We start from the raw sequence: 16,643 nt of genomic DNA on the forward strand, positions 1-16,643 counted from the left end.
ACACACCCCTAATCACGCATACTATAAAGACTTCATAAGGAAAATATTAATCCATGCCATGCACTGATGAGGATCAATCAGTCCGAAACAGTCTGTATGCATGTTGTATTATTTTGGCTCTGTACAATAAACAAATTGACACATCATTGCATTACAGCGGATCTGGAGGTGTGTTTAGCTTCTAAGGTCAACAATGGTTGATTTGCATATTTCAGCAGTGATGCACTGGGAGACATCTCAGGCTCACTCCAACCTGGATTATCGCAAATGCTTTCTGTTTTAAGAAAGCAAACTGTTGTTTTCCATAAGAAAAATATGTTATTTTATAATTTAAACCACACTGGTTCTTTCTATTTTGGTTCATTTTCCTTCCTCTTAACAATCGAAAATAAGAAATATATCAATTTAAAGGATGGGACTAAAATAAAAAAGCTAATTAAACAACATTTTCAGTAGACAAATACATATATTTACACAGATTTGTACATCAGTCCTCAAAGAGGGACAAATGAGAGAACTAGAGGGGTCCCAAAGAGGGACAGTTGGGAGCCATGGGCACCTGTCCAGCACCAGAACAAATGCCAGCAGGTGCCAAGCCGATGCAGGAGAGCAGCTAACAGGCTGCGCCATTCTGAAAGGTGCTAAAACACTGATACTTGATAATAAAAAAAAGTCCATAGTGCACATGTGTTTCGGAGATTATAAAGAATATTCTGAGCACGTGGGGTGTGACGCACAGCCTAAGAAGACAGACATTACGGTGTAATGTCTGATTGCGCTGCCCGGAAGCTCACTCCCTTCCACACTGAGTAGCACGCATGCTCAGTGTGAAGGTATTTATGCTGCTGATGGTAAAATAATAAATATCTCCGCTTTCACACATCATACACTCACCAAATTTTCAGAGAGGACCCCCCGAACGACCTCTATGCCAAATAGCAGCCCCCGAGCCCCGCTGGTTCAGGAGATAGATTAGAGAAACTTATCTCGGGAACCAGTGGGTCTCGGGGGCTGCAATTTGGCATAGAGGTAGTTCGGGGGGTCCCCTCCCTAACCTGAAAATTTGGGGAGTGTAGGATGTAAAGAAGCAGAGATATTTAGTATTTTACCATCAGCAGCATAATTAAATAGGAACTGTGGCTACACAGTCTCCTACTGCGCATGCGGGGCAGCGCAAATCCAAAGGCAGCGTAATCAGACACAACAACGGCTGTAACACGACCGTCAATAGACTGTGCTGTTATAGTTTCGGTCTCCACAAATATGGCTACTACATTGTGCTCTAGCGAATTAGTGCTAGAACGCATGCGTGATCTTTAAAGACGTGTAATGTGATTTTTGATTGGTGTAAAGACCTGACAGTCAGATTACTCTTGCATCGGAGTACGGGTGACTTTAGCGGTTGTTGGTAACAAAGCGGAAATTGTGAGCTGGGAACGCGGGACAGCGTGAATCATGGTAAGTGCGGAAAGGTTTAGTTTGACGGACTTGAGCATCTGTGCTTATGCGAATACTTTGCCTCATGGATATTATCGCCGAACGTGCTTACCTCTGTACGCTGCTTTTATATGTTGACCATTTTATGATTGTGGCCGAGGTTTTATCTGCTGTGCTACCAATTCGTATAGGTGTTTTGCTGTGTCTATACCCGTTTTCACTCCCCATGGCTAGTCGAGAATTATTATGAAATGAGTATAGGCAAGTGCAGTCCGGTCAGGAAGGTAGTGTGCTGGACGCAATTGGAGGAAGTAAGCGACTTTGACATTTTGTAGTTATGTGGAGCAGCTATGGGGTGTTTCTGCTAAGTGGTGGTAGTGCCTACCAATCCTGGGCTTCAGCAAAGACAACTGGAAAACTGGCAATACTGACATGGACACCCACATTAATGAAGACTGTCCATTCTGCTAAACTTAGGACACCTGAACTGAGAAGGGATATAGAGGTGAACTGAGAGGGATAATGAGGTGGCCATATGTATTTCATTTTTAAATTGCCATTGCCAGGCATCCTGCTGATCTCTGCCCGTAGTATTATCTGGATTACACACCTGAAACAAGCATGCAGCTAATCAAGATATGCTAAGTACACACAATACAATTTTCTGACAGATTTACTGTGAGGTCAACTATTTCCAACAGGTCTGATCTCCAATCGATTTTTCTGTTCAATTCTGTGGAATATCGATTGGAAATCAGATCGGACATGTTGTACATAGTTGATCTGACAGTAAATCTGTATCATGTGTATCTAGTATTAGACTTCTGTCAGAAACCTCTTACCTGCATGCTTGTATGGGGTCTGTGGATAAAAGGGTCAGCAGGACACCCAGGCAGTTAGTATTGTTTATAAGGAAATAAATCTGTCAGCCTCCTTATCCCTCTCAGTTCAGGTGTACTTAAAAGTACCCATACATCTAGCGACTTGGTTGCCAATCCATCATCCGTATCGTTAATTATATTGAAATGGATGAAAATCAGTGATGCCAGATGTATGCCCAATCGTAGATGCGCCCAATCAAAGATCCAATCTCCAGTCAAGCATGTTGATTGGACATTCTGCAAGATGCCGGGCCATTATTGGTCGGGTGCGCAGCGGTAACAGCGAGCAATATTAGGGCGAGCAACAAACCCAGATGTTTAATGTGCCCCCTCTTCCCCCAGTGCCTAGTGCACTATACATTACCTGTCTGCAACCGCCTCTGGCTCTGGGCGCGGTCTTCCATCCATACATGCACCCCGTGTGGTTGCTGGAGTACATGTGGGTGCACGTGTGGCATCACACACATGCCCACATTACTCTGGCAACGACTTGGGGCGTGTGTATGGACAGGGATGGCGGCCGGAGCCAGCGGTGGACGCAGACAGGTAATTATAGTGCACCGGGAGGGATGTCTGATGCCTCATCACAAGGCTTATTCCAGATCGATATCGGGAATCGGCCTGTTGTGTATGGGCAGGCAACAGATCTCTCTTCTATCAGCGAGAGTTCTGTCAATCGACCTGCCCATACATTGTGTTATTTATGGGCATCCTTATGCTGACCATAAGAGAGATGACAATACACAGTGCATCTCAACCTATGTACTGGGTTGTGTAGTTGCAGACCTATCCATGCCTGTGTATTTTTCCAACTCTGGCTCGTGGGCCAAATCTGGCCCACAGAGCCAACAAATTTTGCCTGCAAGTGAGTTCCCCACTTTGTATTATGTATGACCCACTCCTAAAATTTAATAGGGAGCATATAGGGACCTATTTTGGAATAAAGGGGTTACATATATACAGGATCTTCTCAAAAATTGGCATACTGTGATAAAGTTCATTATTTTCTGTAATGTACTGATAAACATTAGCCTTTCATATATTTTAGATTCACATACACACAACTGAAGTAGTTCAAGCCTTTTATTGTTTTAATATTGATGATTTTGGCATACAGCTCATGATAACCCAAAATTCCTATCCCAAAAAATTAGCATATTTCATCCGACCAATAAAAGAAAAGTGTTTTTAAAACAAAAAAAGTCAACCTTCAAATAATTATGTTCAGTTATGCACTCAATACTTGGTCGGGAATCCTTTTGCAGAAATGACTGCTTCAATGCGGCGTGGCATGGAGGCAATCAGCCTGTGGCACTGCTCAGGTGTTATGGAGGCCCAGGATGCTTCGATAGCGGCCTTAAGCTCATCCAGAGTGTTGGGTCTTGCGTCTCTCAACTTTCTCTTCACAATATCCCACAGATTCTCTATGGAGTTCAGGTCAGGAGAGTTGGCAGGCCAATTGAGCACAGTAATACCATGGTCAGTAAACCATTTACCAGTGGTTTTGGCACTGTGAGCAGGTGCCAGGTCGTGCTGAAAAATGAAATCTTCATCTCCATAAAGCTTTTCAGCAGATGGAAGCATGAACCCACTTTTGAACCAGAAACAGCGGCAGAAGCGCCTGACCTGGGCTACAGAGAAGCAGCAGTGGACTGTTGCTCAGTGGTCCAAACTACTTTTTTTGGATGAAAGCAACTTTTACATGTCATTCGGAAATCAAAGTGCCAGAGTCTGGAGGAAGACTGGGGAGAGGGAAATGCCAAAATGCCTGAAGTCCAGTGTCAAGTACCCACAGTCAGTGATGGTCTGGGGTGCCATGTCAGCTGCTGGTGTTGGTCCACTGTGTTTTATCAAGGGCAGGGTCACTGCAGCTAGCTATCAGATTTTTCATTTTAGAGCACTTCATGCTTCCGTCTGCTGAAAAGCTTTATGGAGATGAAGATTTCATTTTTCAGCATGACCTGGCACCTGCTCACAGTGCCAAAACCACTGGTAAATGGTTTACTGACCATGGAATTACTGTGCTCAATTGGCCTGCCAACTCTCCTGACCTGAACCCCATAGAGAATCTGTGGGATATTGTGAAGAGAAAGTTGAGATACGCAAGACCCAACACTCTGGATGAGCTTAAGGACGCTATCGAAGCATCCTGGGCCTCCATAACACCTGAGCAGTGCCACAGGCTTATTGCCTCCATGCCATGCCGCATTGAAGCAGTCATTTCTGCAAAAGGATTCCTAACCAAGTATTGAGTGCATAACTGAACATAATTATTTGAAGGTTGACTTTTTTTGTTTTAAAAACACTTTTCTTTTATTGGTCGGATGAAATATGCTAATTTTTGAGATAGGAATTTTGGGTTTTCATGAGCTGTATGCCAAAATCATCAATATTAAAACAATAAAAGGCTTGAACTACTTCAGTTGTGTGTATTTGAATCTAAAATATATGAAAGTCTAAGGTTTATCAGTACATTACAGAAAATAATGAACTTTATCACAGTATGCTAATTTTTTGAGAAGATCCTGTATTTGGGACACTATTTGGTGGCATTTTTGGATTGTACAACCCCCTTTAACTGTCTGCTGTCCACCTATCTTAACCTTGACAGCATAACTAGACCCTGGTTCTACAAATAACTGTGGATCAGTCCACCCTCATCCTTGTAGCTGTGTTAAAATAAAAAATTATATACCTTCTTTCTATACTTCGATTACTAATGCACAGTATATTAGTTGCCAGCAAGCTTGTGCCAACATATTTAGTGCAAAAAGTACAGTCGTGTAATGGGCAAAACGTTACGCATTGCTTATTAGTGCAAATTTACTAAAGGGTGTATTAAAATGGAAGGTTTTAATACCGTCTTGACTCTGTAAGTATATTACAGAAATATTTGACTTCTGTTTGTATCGACAGTACACAATGTCTTTATATTGCAGCTTCCTTTATCTCTGTTGAAAACGGCACAGAACCATCCTATGGTAAGTAATCATTTTTCCAGTTAATTAAATGTTTTAAGTTTGCCGTAGCGTAACTATCATAGCATTTGTATTCAATGTTTTGTGTTTCAGGTGGTAATTTTCTATAGTTTACGATATAGCAGGACTGTACAGATTTTGGTTACACACTCTCTTGAGTGTGTAAAGGACACTTCCAGATGAACGTCTTTGGGTTTATTTAACCACTTGAGGACCACAGTCTTTCTACCTCTAAAGGACCAGACACTTTTTTTCCATTCAGACCACTGCAGCTTTAACGGTTTATTGCTCGGTCATACAACCTACCACCTAAATGAATTTTACCTCCTTTTTCTTGTCACTAATACAGTTTTCTTTTGGTGATATTTGATTGCTGCTGCGATTTTTAGTTTTTATTATATTCATCAAAAAAGACATGAATTTTGTCAAAAAAAATGATTATTTTTTTTTTAAACTTTCTGTGCTGACATTTTTCAAATAAAGTAAAATTTCTGTATACATTTTTGTCCAAATTTATTGTGCTACATGTCTTTTGATAAAAAAAAAAAAAAAACATTCCGTGTATATTTATTGGTTTGGGTAAAAGTTATAGCGTTTACAAACTATGGTGCCAAGACTGAATTTTCCCGTTTTGAAGCATCTGACTTTTCTGAACACCTGTCAGGTTTTATGAGGTGCTAAAATTCCAGGATAGTATAAATACCCCCCAAATGACCCTATTTTGGAAAGAAGACATCCCAAAGTATTCACTAAGAGGCATGGTGAGTTCATAGAAGATTTTATTTTTTGTCACAAGTTAGCGGAAAATGACACTTTTGAAACAAAAATAAAACAAAACAAAAAAAGTTTCCATTTCTGCTAACTTGTGACAAAAAAAAATGAAATCTGCCACGGACTCACAATGCCCCTCTCTGAATACTTTGGGGTGTCTACTTTCCAAAATGGGGTCATTTGTGGGGTGTTTACTGTCCTGGCATTTTGGGGGTGCTAAATTGTAAGCACCCCTGTAAAGCCTTAAGGTGCTCATAGGACGTTGGGCCCCTTACCGCACCTAGGCTGCAAAAAGTCACACGTGGTATCGCCGTGTTTTGTAGTGTATTTGTACATATGCCCATGCTGGGTGGGAGAAATATCTCTGTAAATGGACAATTGTGTGTAAAATAAATGTCATTTACAGAGATATTTCTCCCACCCAGCATGGGTATATGTACAATCTCTGTAAATGGCTTTTTTTTTTTTTTTTTTTTTTACACACAATTGTCCATTTACAGAGATATTTCTCCCACTCAGCATGGGTATGTGTAAAAATACACCCCAAAACACATTATACTACTTCTCCTGAGTACGGCGATACTACATGTGTGACACTTTTTTGCAGCCTAGGTGCGCTAAGGGGCCCAATGTCCAATGAGTACCTTTAGGATTTCACAGGTCATTTTTGAGGCATTTGGCTTCTCGACTACTCCTCACGCTTTAGGGCCCCTAAAATGCCAGGGCAGTATAGGAACCCCACAAGTGACCCGATTTTAGAAAGCAGACCCCCCAAGGTATTCCGTTAGGTGTATGGTGAGTTCATAGAAGATTTTATTTTTTGTCACAAGTTTGTGGGGAAAAAAAACCAAAAATCAATTTCCGCTAACTTGTGACAAAAATTAAAATCTTCTATGAACTCGCCATACACCTAACGGAATACCTTGGGGTGTCTTCTTTCTAAAATGGGGTCACTTGTGGGGTTCCTATACTGCCCTGGCATTTTAGGGGCCCAAAACCGTGAGGAGTAGTATGGAAACCAAATGCCTCAAAATGACTGTTCAGGGGTATAAGCATCTGCACCTTTTGATGACAGGTGGTCTGAGGGGCCGAATTTTGTGGAACCGGTCATAAGCAGGGTGGCCTCTTAGATGACAGGTTGTATTGGCACTGAAGTGCAGGAAGCGCAGGATGTTCTCAAATCATGACCTGGACATGGCAGCAGAGAACATGGGCATGTGATGTATTGGGTGCGTAGACCAATAAGACCGCAATACATTCTTTTTGACTAGACCCATGTTAGGAGAAGGCCCCAAAAAATGTTACGTTCGGAAACTTGGAGTGGTTTCCACCGAAAAGGCTGGGCATGGTAGCTTTTTGGATTGGCGGTTGCGTATTGTGTGGCATAACTGTTGGTCTCAGCCACAATTAAATCGTAGAGACCAGCAGTAATCAGAAAAAAAAATTCTGTCACTGCGGTGGGGCGGGTTAGGGTTTGGCCGGGTGATCAGAAGCCCGCAGGGGGGCAGATTAGGGGCTGCTCTGATGGATAGGAGTGCTAGGGGGTGACAAGAGGTGATTGATGGGTGTCTCAGGTGGTGATTAGAGGGGGAGAACAGATGTAAATAATGCACTGGAGAGGTGTTCAGGCAGGGTCTGAGGGTGCGGGCGGGTGATTGGGTGCCCAAGGGGCAGATTAGGCTCTGATCTGATGGGTAGCAGTGACAGGGGGTGATTGATGGGTGATCAGAAGGGAGAACAGATGTAAACAATGCACTTTGGAGGTGATCTGAGGGTGGGTCTGCGGGCTATCTGATGGTGTGGGTGATCAGATGCCCGCAAGGGGCAGGTTAGGGTCTGATCTGATGGGTGGCAGTGACAGGGGGTGATTGATGGGTGATTGACAGGTGATCAGTGGGTGATTACAGGGGAGGTTAGATGTATATAGTACACGGGGGGGGGGGGGGTCTGGGGAGGATCTGAGGGTATGGGGGGGCCTCCAGGGGGAAGTTTAGGACCTAATCAATAAAATAGCGCTGACAGACAGGGAGTGATTGATGGGTGATTGGGTGCAAACAGGGGTCGGGGGGGGGGTGCTGTGGGCGATCAGAGGGCAGGATCAGTGTGTTTGGGTGCAGACTAGGGTGGCTGCAGCCTGCCCTGGTGGTCCCTTGATCACTGGGACCACCAGGGCAGGAGGCAGCCTGTATAATACGCTTTGTATACATTACAAAGTGTATTATACGCTTCCTATGCGGCGATCCAGGGGTTAACAACCCGCCGGCGCTTATGAAGGGCCGGCAGGTTGACGTCGCGGGTGGGCGGGGCCTATTGACGGCAGATGCGCGCGCAATACCAGCGCACGACCCCCGCCAGCCACCACATAACGAACCGCCGCAGATGGGCGTATTGCGGTTGTTTAGGCCCAGCCTTTGCCGCCGCCCATCGGCTGAAGGCGGTCGTTATGTGGTTAAGATAAAGTTTTTAGTGTGATGGCTATGGTGATACTGTAATTGCACATGTAATATCACTTACAGTAACTCACTATATTCCAGTATGATCCAGAGGAGAGATGTAATCCTTTACAATACAATACAATAACATTTCTATAGCGCTTTTCTCCCATAGGACTCAAAGCGCTTAGGCTCTCTCAGATTCAGTAGTTAGTAGGATGAAGTATTCACACAACAAAAGTTATATTTCTGCAAATGCCAGACTGAACAGGTGGGTTTTCAGTCTGGATTTAAACACATCCAGGGATGGGGCTGTCCTGATCTGTTGAGGTAAGGAGTTCCAAAACATAGGGGCAGCATGACAGAAGGCTCTGGGACCAAAAGTTTCCAAGTGGACTCTGGGTATGACTAGATTATTAGAACCTGTGGATCTGAGAATGCGGGGATTGCTACGCAGCTGTAACATATCTTTCAAGTATCCAGGGCCTAGATTATTCAGGGATTTAAATGTCAGTAGGCCGATCTTGAATAGGACCCTCCATTCTATAGGTAGCCAGTGAAGGGAATGCAGGACTGGCATTATGTGGCAGTGACGGGGTTGGTTGGTTAGCAGTCTGGCAGCAGTATTCTGTATCAGCTGTAGGCGGTACAAGACCTTTTTTGGAAGGCCAGTGTAGAGAGCATTGCAGTAGTCCAGTCGGGATGTGATGAAGGCGTGGACTAAGGTTGGCAGATCTTCTGGGGGTATGAGGTGCTTGATTTTTTGATTTTTACCATGAAAGCAGACAGTTTAAAGAGAATCTGTACTCTAAAACTCTTACAATAAAAAGCATACCATTCTATTATGTTCTACTGGGCCCCTCTGTGCTGTTTCTGCCTCTCCCTGCTTCAATTCTGGCTTGTAATTGCCCTTTTTATCCAGTGTTTACAAACAAAAGACATTGCAAGTGATACGCTGAGAAACTCAGTGTGTGTCATACAGAGTGTGCAGGGGGCCTGGAGAGGGTGTGTATAGCTTTTAGCCAATCACAAGCAGCACAGCACATTCCAGCCTGACTGTCTCAGCCCGACAGAGGAGAGAAGATTAGATTATATAACAGAGATAATACAGCCACTGTGCGAATAGGAAAGGCTGCAGTTAGAGCACATTAGAACAGGTATAGGAACTTATAGGATAATAGAAATAAGGATGAACATTTTTGTTAGTCTCTTTAAAGAGACTCCGTAACAAAAAATTGCATCCTGTTTTTTATCATCCTACAAGTTCCAAAAGCTATTCTAATGTGTTCTGGCTTACTGCAGCACGTTCTACTATCACCATCTCTGTAATAAATCAACTTATCTCTCTCTTGTCAGACTTGTCAGCCTGTGTCTGGAAGGCTGCCAAGTTCTTCAGTGTTGTGGTTCTGTGATGCATCTCTCCCCTCCAGGCCCCTCTCTGCACACTGCCTGTGTATTATTTAGATTAGGGCAGCTTCTCTCTTATCGTTTACAAGCTGGATAAATCGTCCTCTGAGCTGGCTGGGCTTTCACATACTAAGGGCAAAGCTGTTTGCAGGAAGAAAAGAGCAGCCTGAAACTTCAGTGCATGAGAGATGCAGGGGGAAAGAAACACACAAATGATCGCTTGAGATTCAAAAGGAAGGGTGTATACAGCCTGCTTGTGTATGGATGTATTTTCTATGTGTGGACATACTGTACATCAACCTACTTCCTGTTTTGGTGGCCATTTTGTTTATAAACAATCTTTTTAAAACTGTTTTTAACCACTTTTAATGCGGCGGAGAGCGGTGAAATTGTGACAGAGGGTAATAGGAGATGTCCCCTAACGCACTGGTATGTTTACTTTTGTGCGATTTTAACAATACAGATTCTCTTTAAGGCAGATAGACAAATAACATTTGTCTATTGGGTCAATGTATTATTGTTCAGTGCACATCTTTCACTTTCCAATGTTCAACTCTTCAGAAACACACTATCTTGCTATACTTTCCAGCAGTAGCCTCCACCACAGACACCCAATATAAAACAGACTCTCCGGACGTATTGGCCACGATTAGACTGGCCAACCATGCACAAGTCCAGGAAGCCTAGGAACTTCAGGATACTGGTGTCAGCACTGGTGTCACCAGGATCCTGAAGTTCCTAGGCTTCCTGGACTTGTGCATGGTTGGCCAGTCTAATTGTGGCCAATACGTCTGGAGAGTCTGTTTTATATTGAGTGTCTGTGGTGGAGGCTACTGCTGGAAAGTATAGCAAGATAGTGTGTTTCTGAAGAGTTGAACATTGGAAAGTGAAAGATGTGCACTGAACAATAATACGTTGACTCTTTGAAAGGCGTACCTACAGTGGTGTGAAAAACTATTTGCCCCCTTCCTGATTTCTTATTCTTTTGCATGTTTGTCACACTTAAATGTTTCTGCTCATCAAAAACCGTTAACTATTAGTCAAAGATAACATAATTGACCACAAAATGCAGTTTTAAATGATGGTTTTTATTATTTAGTGAGAAAAAAAAAACTCCAAAACCTACATGGCCATGTGTGAAAAAGAAATTGCCCCTGAACTCAATAACTGGTTGGGCCACCCTTAGCAGCAATAACTGCAATCAAGCGTTTGCGATAACTTGCAACGAGTCTTTTACAGTGCTCTGGAGGAATTTTGGCCCATTCATCTTTGCAGAATTGTTGTAATTAAGCTTTGGGGGTTTTCTAGCATGAACTGCCTTTTTAAGGTCATGCCACAACATCTCAATAGGATTCAGGTCAGGACTTTGACTAGGCCACTCCAAAGTCTTCTTTTTTGTTTTTTCTTCAGCCATTCAGAGGTGGATTTGCTGGTGTGTTTTGGGTCATTGTACTGCTGCAGCACCCAAGATGGCTTCAGCTTGAGTTGACGAACAGATGGCCGGACATTCTCCTTCAGAATTTTTGGGTAGACAGTAGAATTCATGGTTCCATCTATCACAGCAAGCCTTCCAGGTCCTGAAGCAGCAAAACAACCACAGACCATCACACTACCACCACCATATTTTACTGTTGGTATGATGTTCTTTTGCTGAAATGCTGTGTTACTTCTACGCCAGATGTAACGGGACACGCACCTTCCAAAAAGTTCAACTTTTGTCTCGTCGGTCCACAAGGTATTTTCCCAAAAGTCTTGGCAATCATTGAGCTGTTTCTTTAGCAAAATTGAGACGAGCCTTAATGTTCTTTTTGCTTAAAAGTGGTTTGCGCCTTGGATATCTGCCATGCAGGCCGTTTTTGCCCAGTCTCTCTCTTATGGTGGAGTCGTGAACACAGACCTTAATTGAGGCAAGTGAGGCCTGCAGTTCTTTAGATGTTGTCCTGGGGTCTTTTGTGGCCTCTCGGATGAGTTTTCTCTGCGCTGTTGGGGTAATTTTGGTCGGCCGGCCACTCCTGGGAAGGTTCATCACTGTTCCACGTTTTGCCATTTGTGGATAATGGCTCTCACTGTGGTTCGCTGGAGTCCAAAAGCTTTAGAAATGGCTTTATAACCTTTACCAGACTGATAGATCTCAATTACAGTACTTTTGTTCTCATTTGTTCCTGAATTTCTTTGGATCTTGGCACGATGTCTAGCTTTTGAGGTGCTTTTGGTCTACTCTGTCAGATTGCTCCTATTTAAGTGATTTCTTGATTGAAACGGGGGGTGACTACAGAAATTGAACTCAGGTGTGATAAACCACAGTTAAGTTATTTTTTTTAACACGGGGGGCAATCACTTTTTTACACAGGGCCATGTAGGTTTTGAGGGGTTTTTTTCCCCTCACTAAATAATAAAAACCATCATTTAAAACTGCATTTTGTGGTCAATTATGTTATCTTTGACTAATAGTTAACGTTTTTGATGAGCAGAAACATTTAAGTGTGACAAACATGCAAAAGAATAAGAAATCAGGTAGGAGGCAAATAGTTTTTCACACCACTAAGTCTGATAGCACACTCGCTGGGACTTTTATATGTTCACATATGTGTACTTGCTATATCGCTTTGTGATATTTTATAAACATTTGTCGATTCTTGCTTTTCTCCTGGCGTACTCGAACACCAGAGCTGCAGCCACTAGAAAGTGCTCTATAGGCAGTAACAGTGTTAGGGAGTCTTGCCCAAGTCCTACTGAATAGTTGCTGGCTTACTTAATAGGAAAAGACCAGATCCGAAGCCAGGTCTCCTGTGTCAGAGCCCTTAACCAGTAAACGATCCAGCCACTGGATAAAATGTCAATTTCTCACTTGTTGGATTGTTTATGGTAATACAGTATTATGAATTTATATAGAGCTAACCTTTTCCTTAGTGCTTTAGAGTACATAGCCGTGCCACTAACTGTCCCTCAGAGTAGTTCACAATTTTATATCTGCTATAGTCAAACGTCCCTACAATAGTCTATGGACCCACTGGTGATCGTGCTTTGTGCAGTGTTTCCCCCTAGCTATTGTTACTGCATTTCCTGGATGTTTACATAGTTCGTTTTGTTGAAAAAACACAATCGTCCAAGTCCAACCAGAAAAAAAAAATTAAAACACCATCCTGAACCTGCACATATCCCAGTTGATCCAGGGGAAGGCGAAAAACCTTACAAGGCCTGGGCCAATAAGCCTTAAAGAGAACCCGAGGTGGGATTATATTATGCTAGTGGGGCACAGAGGCTGGTTGTGCACACTAACACCAGCCTCTGTTGCCCCATGGTGTGCCTCAAAGACCACCCCCCCCCCCCCGCGCGCGCGCCGCTATACCCCCGCAGTGCTGGAGACACGCAGCGTGTCACCAGCACAATGTTTATCTAAGCGCTGTCTGTCAGCGCCGCTCCCCCGCCTCCTCCGTATCGGCGCTACCCGCTGCGTCACTTCCCTCCAATCAGCGGGAGGGAAGGGACACAGGCGGGTAGCGCCGATAAGGAGGCGGGGGAGCAGCGCTGACAGACAGCGCTTAGGTAAACATTGTTTCCAGCATTGCGGGGGTATAGCGGCGCACGGGGGGTTCTTTGAAGCACACCATGGGGCAACAGAGGCTGGTGATAGTGTGCACAACAAGCCTCTGTGCCCCACTAGCATAATATAAACCCACCTCGGGTTCTCTTTAAAAGGGGAAAATTCCTTTTGACTCCAGATGGCAGTCAGATAAATCCCTGGATCAACTCTTCTGGGAATTGCCTAATAATTACAGCCATGGATGCCCTTCAATGCAAGGAAAGCATCCAAGCCCTCTTCAAATGCAGATACAGAGTTTGCCATAGCTACTTCCTGAGGTAAGATGTTCCAGATTTTAACCACTCTCGCTGTGAAGGACCCCTTTCTAAACGGCAAAAACCTTTTTTCCTCCACGCAAATCATGTTCACTTCTACATCGTACAACCCTAGGGACAAAAGGCTCATCTGCCAAGCTTTTGTATTGCGCTCTGATGCATTAATACAGTGTTCTCCACAGGTTCTTTTGGTCCTCCACCCAGCTAATTTTGGTTAGCACCTGGCTGTCATCGACGCACTTCCTCCTCTGTAAGTAGAGTTGTGTGCAGAAAAGTGCCGGACCTTCAATTCCCTCATCTCACCCAGCTATTTTTTTCATGCCACCTGGCTGGAAAAAATTTCTGGGGAGAACACTGAACACAAGTTAATCAGATCACCTCTCAGTCGCCTTTTTTCCAAGCTAAATAAGCCCAGTTGGTCCAATCAGTCTTGGTAAGTAAAAGCTTCCATCCCTCTGATTAATTTAGTTGCCAGTCTTTGTACCCATTCCAGAAGGTCAGTGTCCTTTCTAAAGTGTGGTGCCCAAAACTATTCCATCCTCCAGATGTGGCCTCATAAATGATTTATACATAGCTTGCATCACAAGATATTTCCCTTTTTATGCATCCCAGAATTTTATTTGCTTTAGCTACTGCTTCTTGTTATTGTATACGATTACCTAACTTGTTACCAACCAGTATACTTAGACACTGAAGCGGAAAAAAAACTTATATGATTTGTATGTGTAGTACAGCTGAGAAATAAAACATTGGGAGCAGTCATAAGTCTATTTCCAGTACAGGAAGAATTTGTGGGCCCCCTGTGTACTGTATACATCTATACCCTGAATACCCTGTAATCACCTGTCAATCGCCCGTCAATCACCCCGTCACCACCTGTCACTGCCACCCTGCAGATCAGACCCTAACCTGCCTCTTATGGGCATCTGATCACCCACCCACACCATCAGATCGCCCACAGACCCACCCTCAGATCACCTCTAAAGTGCATTGTTTACATCTGTTCTGCCATCTAATCATCCACTGATCACTCATCAATCACCCCCTGTCACTGCTACCCATCAGATCAGACCCTAATCTGCCCCTTGGGCACCCAATCACCCGCCCACACCCTCAGACCCCAGCCCTGATCACCTCGCCAGTGCATTGCATGCATCTATTCCCCCCTCTAATCACCCCCTAAACAACCCATCAATCACCTGTCACTTCCCCCCCCCCCCCCCCCCCAGCACTCCTATCAATCAGATCAGGCCCTAATCTGCCCCCTGCGGGTTTCTGATCACCCAGCCAAACACTCATCTGCCCCACCGCAGTGACAGATTTTTTTTTTTCCTGATCACTGCTTGTCTCTACGACTTAATTGTGGCTGAGGCCAACCGTTATGCCACGCAATATGCAACCGCCAATCCAAGAAGCTACAATGTCCAGCCTTTTCGGGGGAAACCACTCCAAGTTTCCGAACGTAACATTTTTTGGGGGCCTTTTCCTTTAACATGGGTCTAGTCAAAAATAATGTATTGCGGTCTTATTGGTCTATGCACCCAATACATCACATGCCCATGTTCTCTGCTGCCATGTCCAGGTCACGATTTGAGAACATCCTGCACTTCAGTGCCAATACAACCTGTCATCTAAGAGGCCACCCTGCTTATGACCAGTTCCACAAAATTCGCCCCCCTCATAGACCACCTGTCATCAAAATTTGCAGATGCTTATACCCCTGAACAGTCATTTTGAGCCATTTGGTTTCCAGACTACTCCGCACGGTTTAAGGCCCCTAAAATGCCAGGACAGTATAGGATCCCCACAATTGACCCCATTTTAGAAAAGACACGCCAAGGTGTATTCAGTTAGGTGTATGATGAGTTCATAGATTTTTTTTTTTTTTTTTTTTTTTTTTTTTTTTTCACAAAGTGTCATTTTCCACTAACTTGTGACAAAAAATAAAATCTTCTATGAACTCACCATACTCCTAACGGAATACCTTGGGGTGTCTTCTTTCTAAAATGGGGTCACTTGTGGGGTTCCCTGGCATTTTAGGGGCCCTAAACCGTGAGGAGTAGTCTAGAAACCAAATGCCCTGGGAATAGGACGTTGGGCCCCTTAGCACACCTAGGCTGCAAAAAAGTGTCATGGGGCATCTCCGTACTCAGGAGAAGTAGTATGTGTTTTGGGGTGTATTTTTACACATACCCATGCTGGGTGGGAGAAATCTCTCTGTAAAAAAAAATCTAAAAATTGTCATTTACAGAGATTTCTCCCACTCAGTATGGGTATGTGTAAAAATACACCCCAAAACACATTATACTACTTCTGAGTACGGCGATACCACGTGTGGCACTTTTTTGAAGCCTACCTGCGCTAAGGGACCCATAGTCCAATGAGCACGTTTATGCTTTGCAGGGGTGCTTACACTTTAGCACCCCCAAAATGCCAGGACAGTAAACACCCCACAAATGACCCAATTTTGGAAAGCAGACACTTCAAGGTATTCAGAGAGGGGCATGGTGAGTCCGTGGCAGATGTGTTTTTTTTTTTTTTTGTGTGTGTGTGTGTCATAAAGTGTCATTTTCCGCTAACTTGTGACAAAAAATAAAATCTTCTATGAACTCACCATGCCTCTCAGTGAATACTTTGGGATGTCTTCTTTCCAAAATGGGGTCATTTGGGGGGTATTTATACTATCCTGGAATTTTAGCACCTCGTGAAACCTGACAGGTGCTCAGAAAAGTCAGAGATGCTTCAAAATGGGAAAATTCACATTTTGCACTATAGCTTGTAAATGCTATAACTTTTACCTAAACCAATAAATGTACGCGGAATTTTTTTTTTTTTGTTTGTTTGTTTGTTTTTATCAAAGACATGTAGCACAATAAATT

At 43.6% G+C, this 16,643-nt stretch overlaps 1 protein-coding gene across 1 annotated transcript in view; it reads left to right on the top strand.

The window, feature by feature from the left end:
• The first annotated feature begins 1,189 nt into the window (after positions 1-1,189).
• LSM4 (LSM4 homolog, U6 small nuclear RNA and mRNA degradation associated) overlaps positions 1,190-16,643 on the top strand; it is a 39,939-nt gene continuing 24,485 nt past the window's right edge. The window contains exons 1-2 of the mRNA XM_068233774.1: positions 1,190-1,458; positions 5,258-5,299. Of these exons, the coding sequence (XP_068089875.1) occupies positions 1,456-1,458; positions 5,258-5,299 (45 nt within the window). The 5' untranslated portion in view covers positions 1,190-1,455. The remainder of the gene's footprint in view (positions 1,459-5,257; positions 5,300-16,643) is intronic.

Source organism: Hyperolius riggenbachi, chromosome 1 (genome assembly GCF_040937935.1).
Source record: "Hyperolius riggenbachi isolate aHypRig1 chromosome 1, aHypRig1.pri, whole genome shotgun sequence".
Taxonomy (NCBI): Eukaryota; Metazoa; Chordata; class Amphibia; order Anura; family Hyperoliidae; genus Hyperolius; species Hyperolius riggenbachi.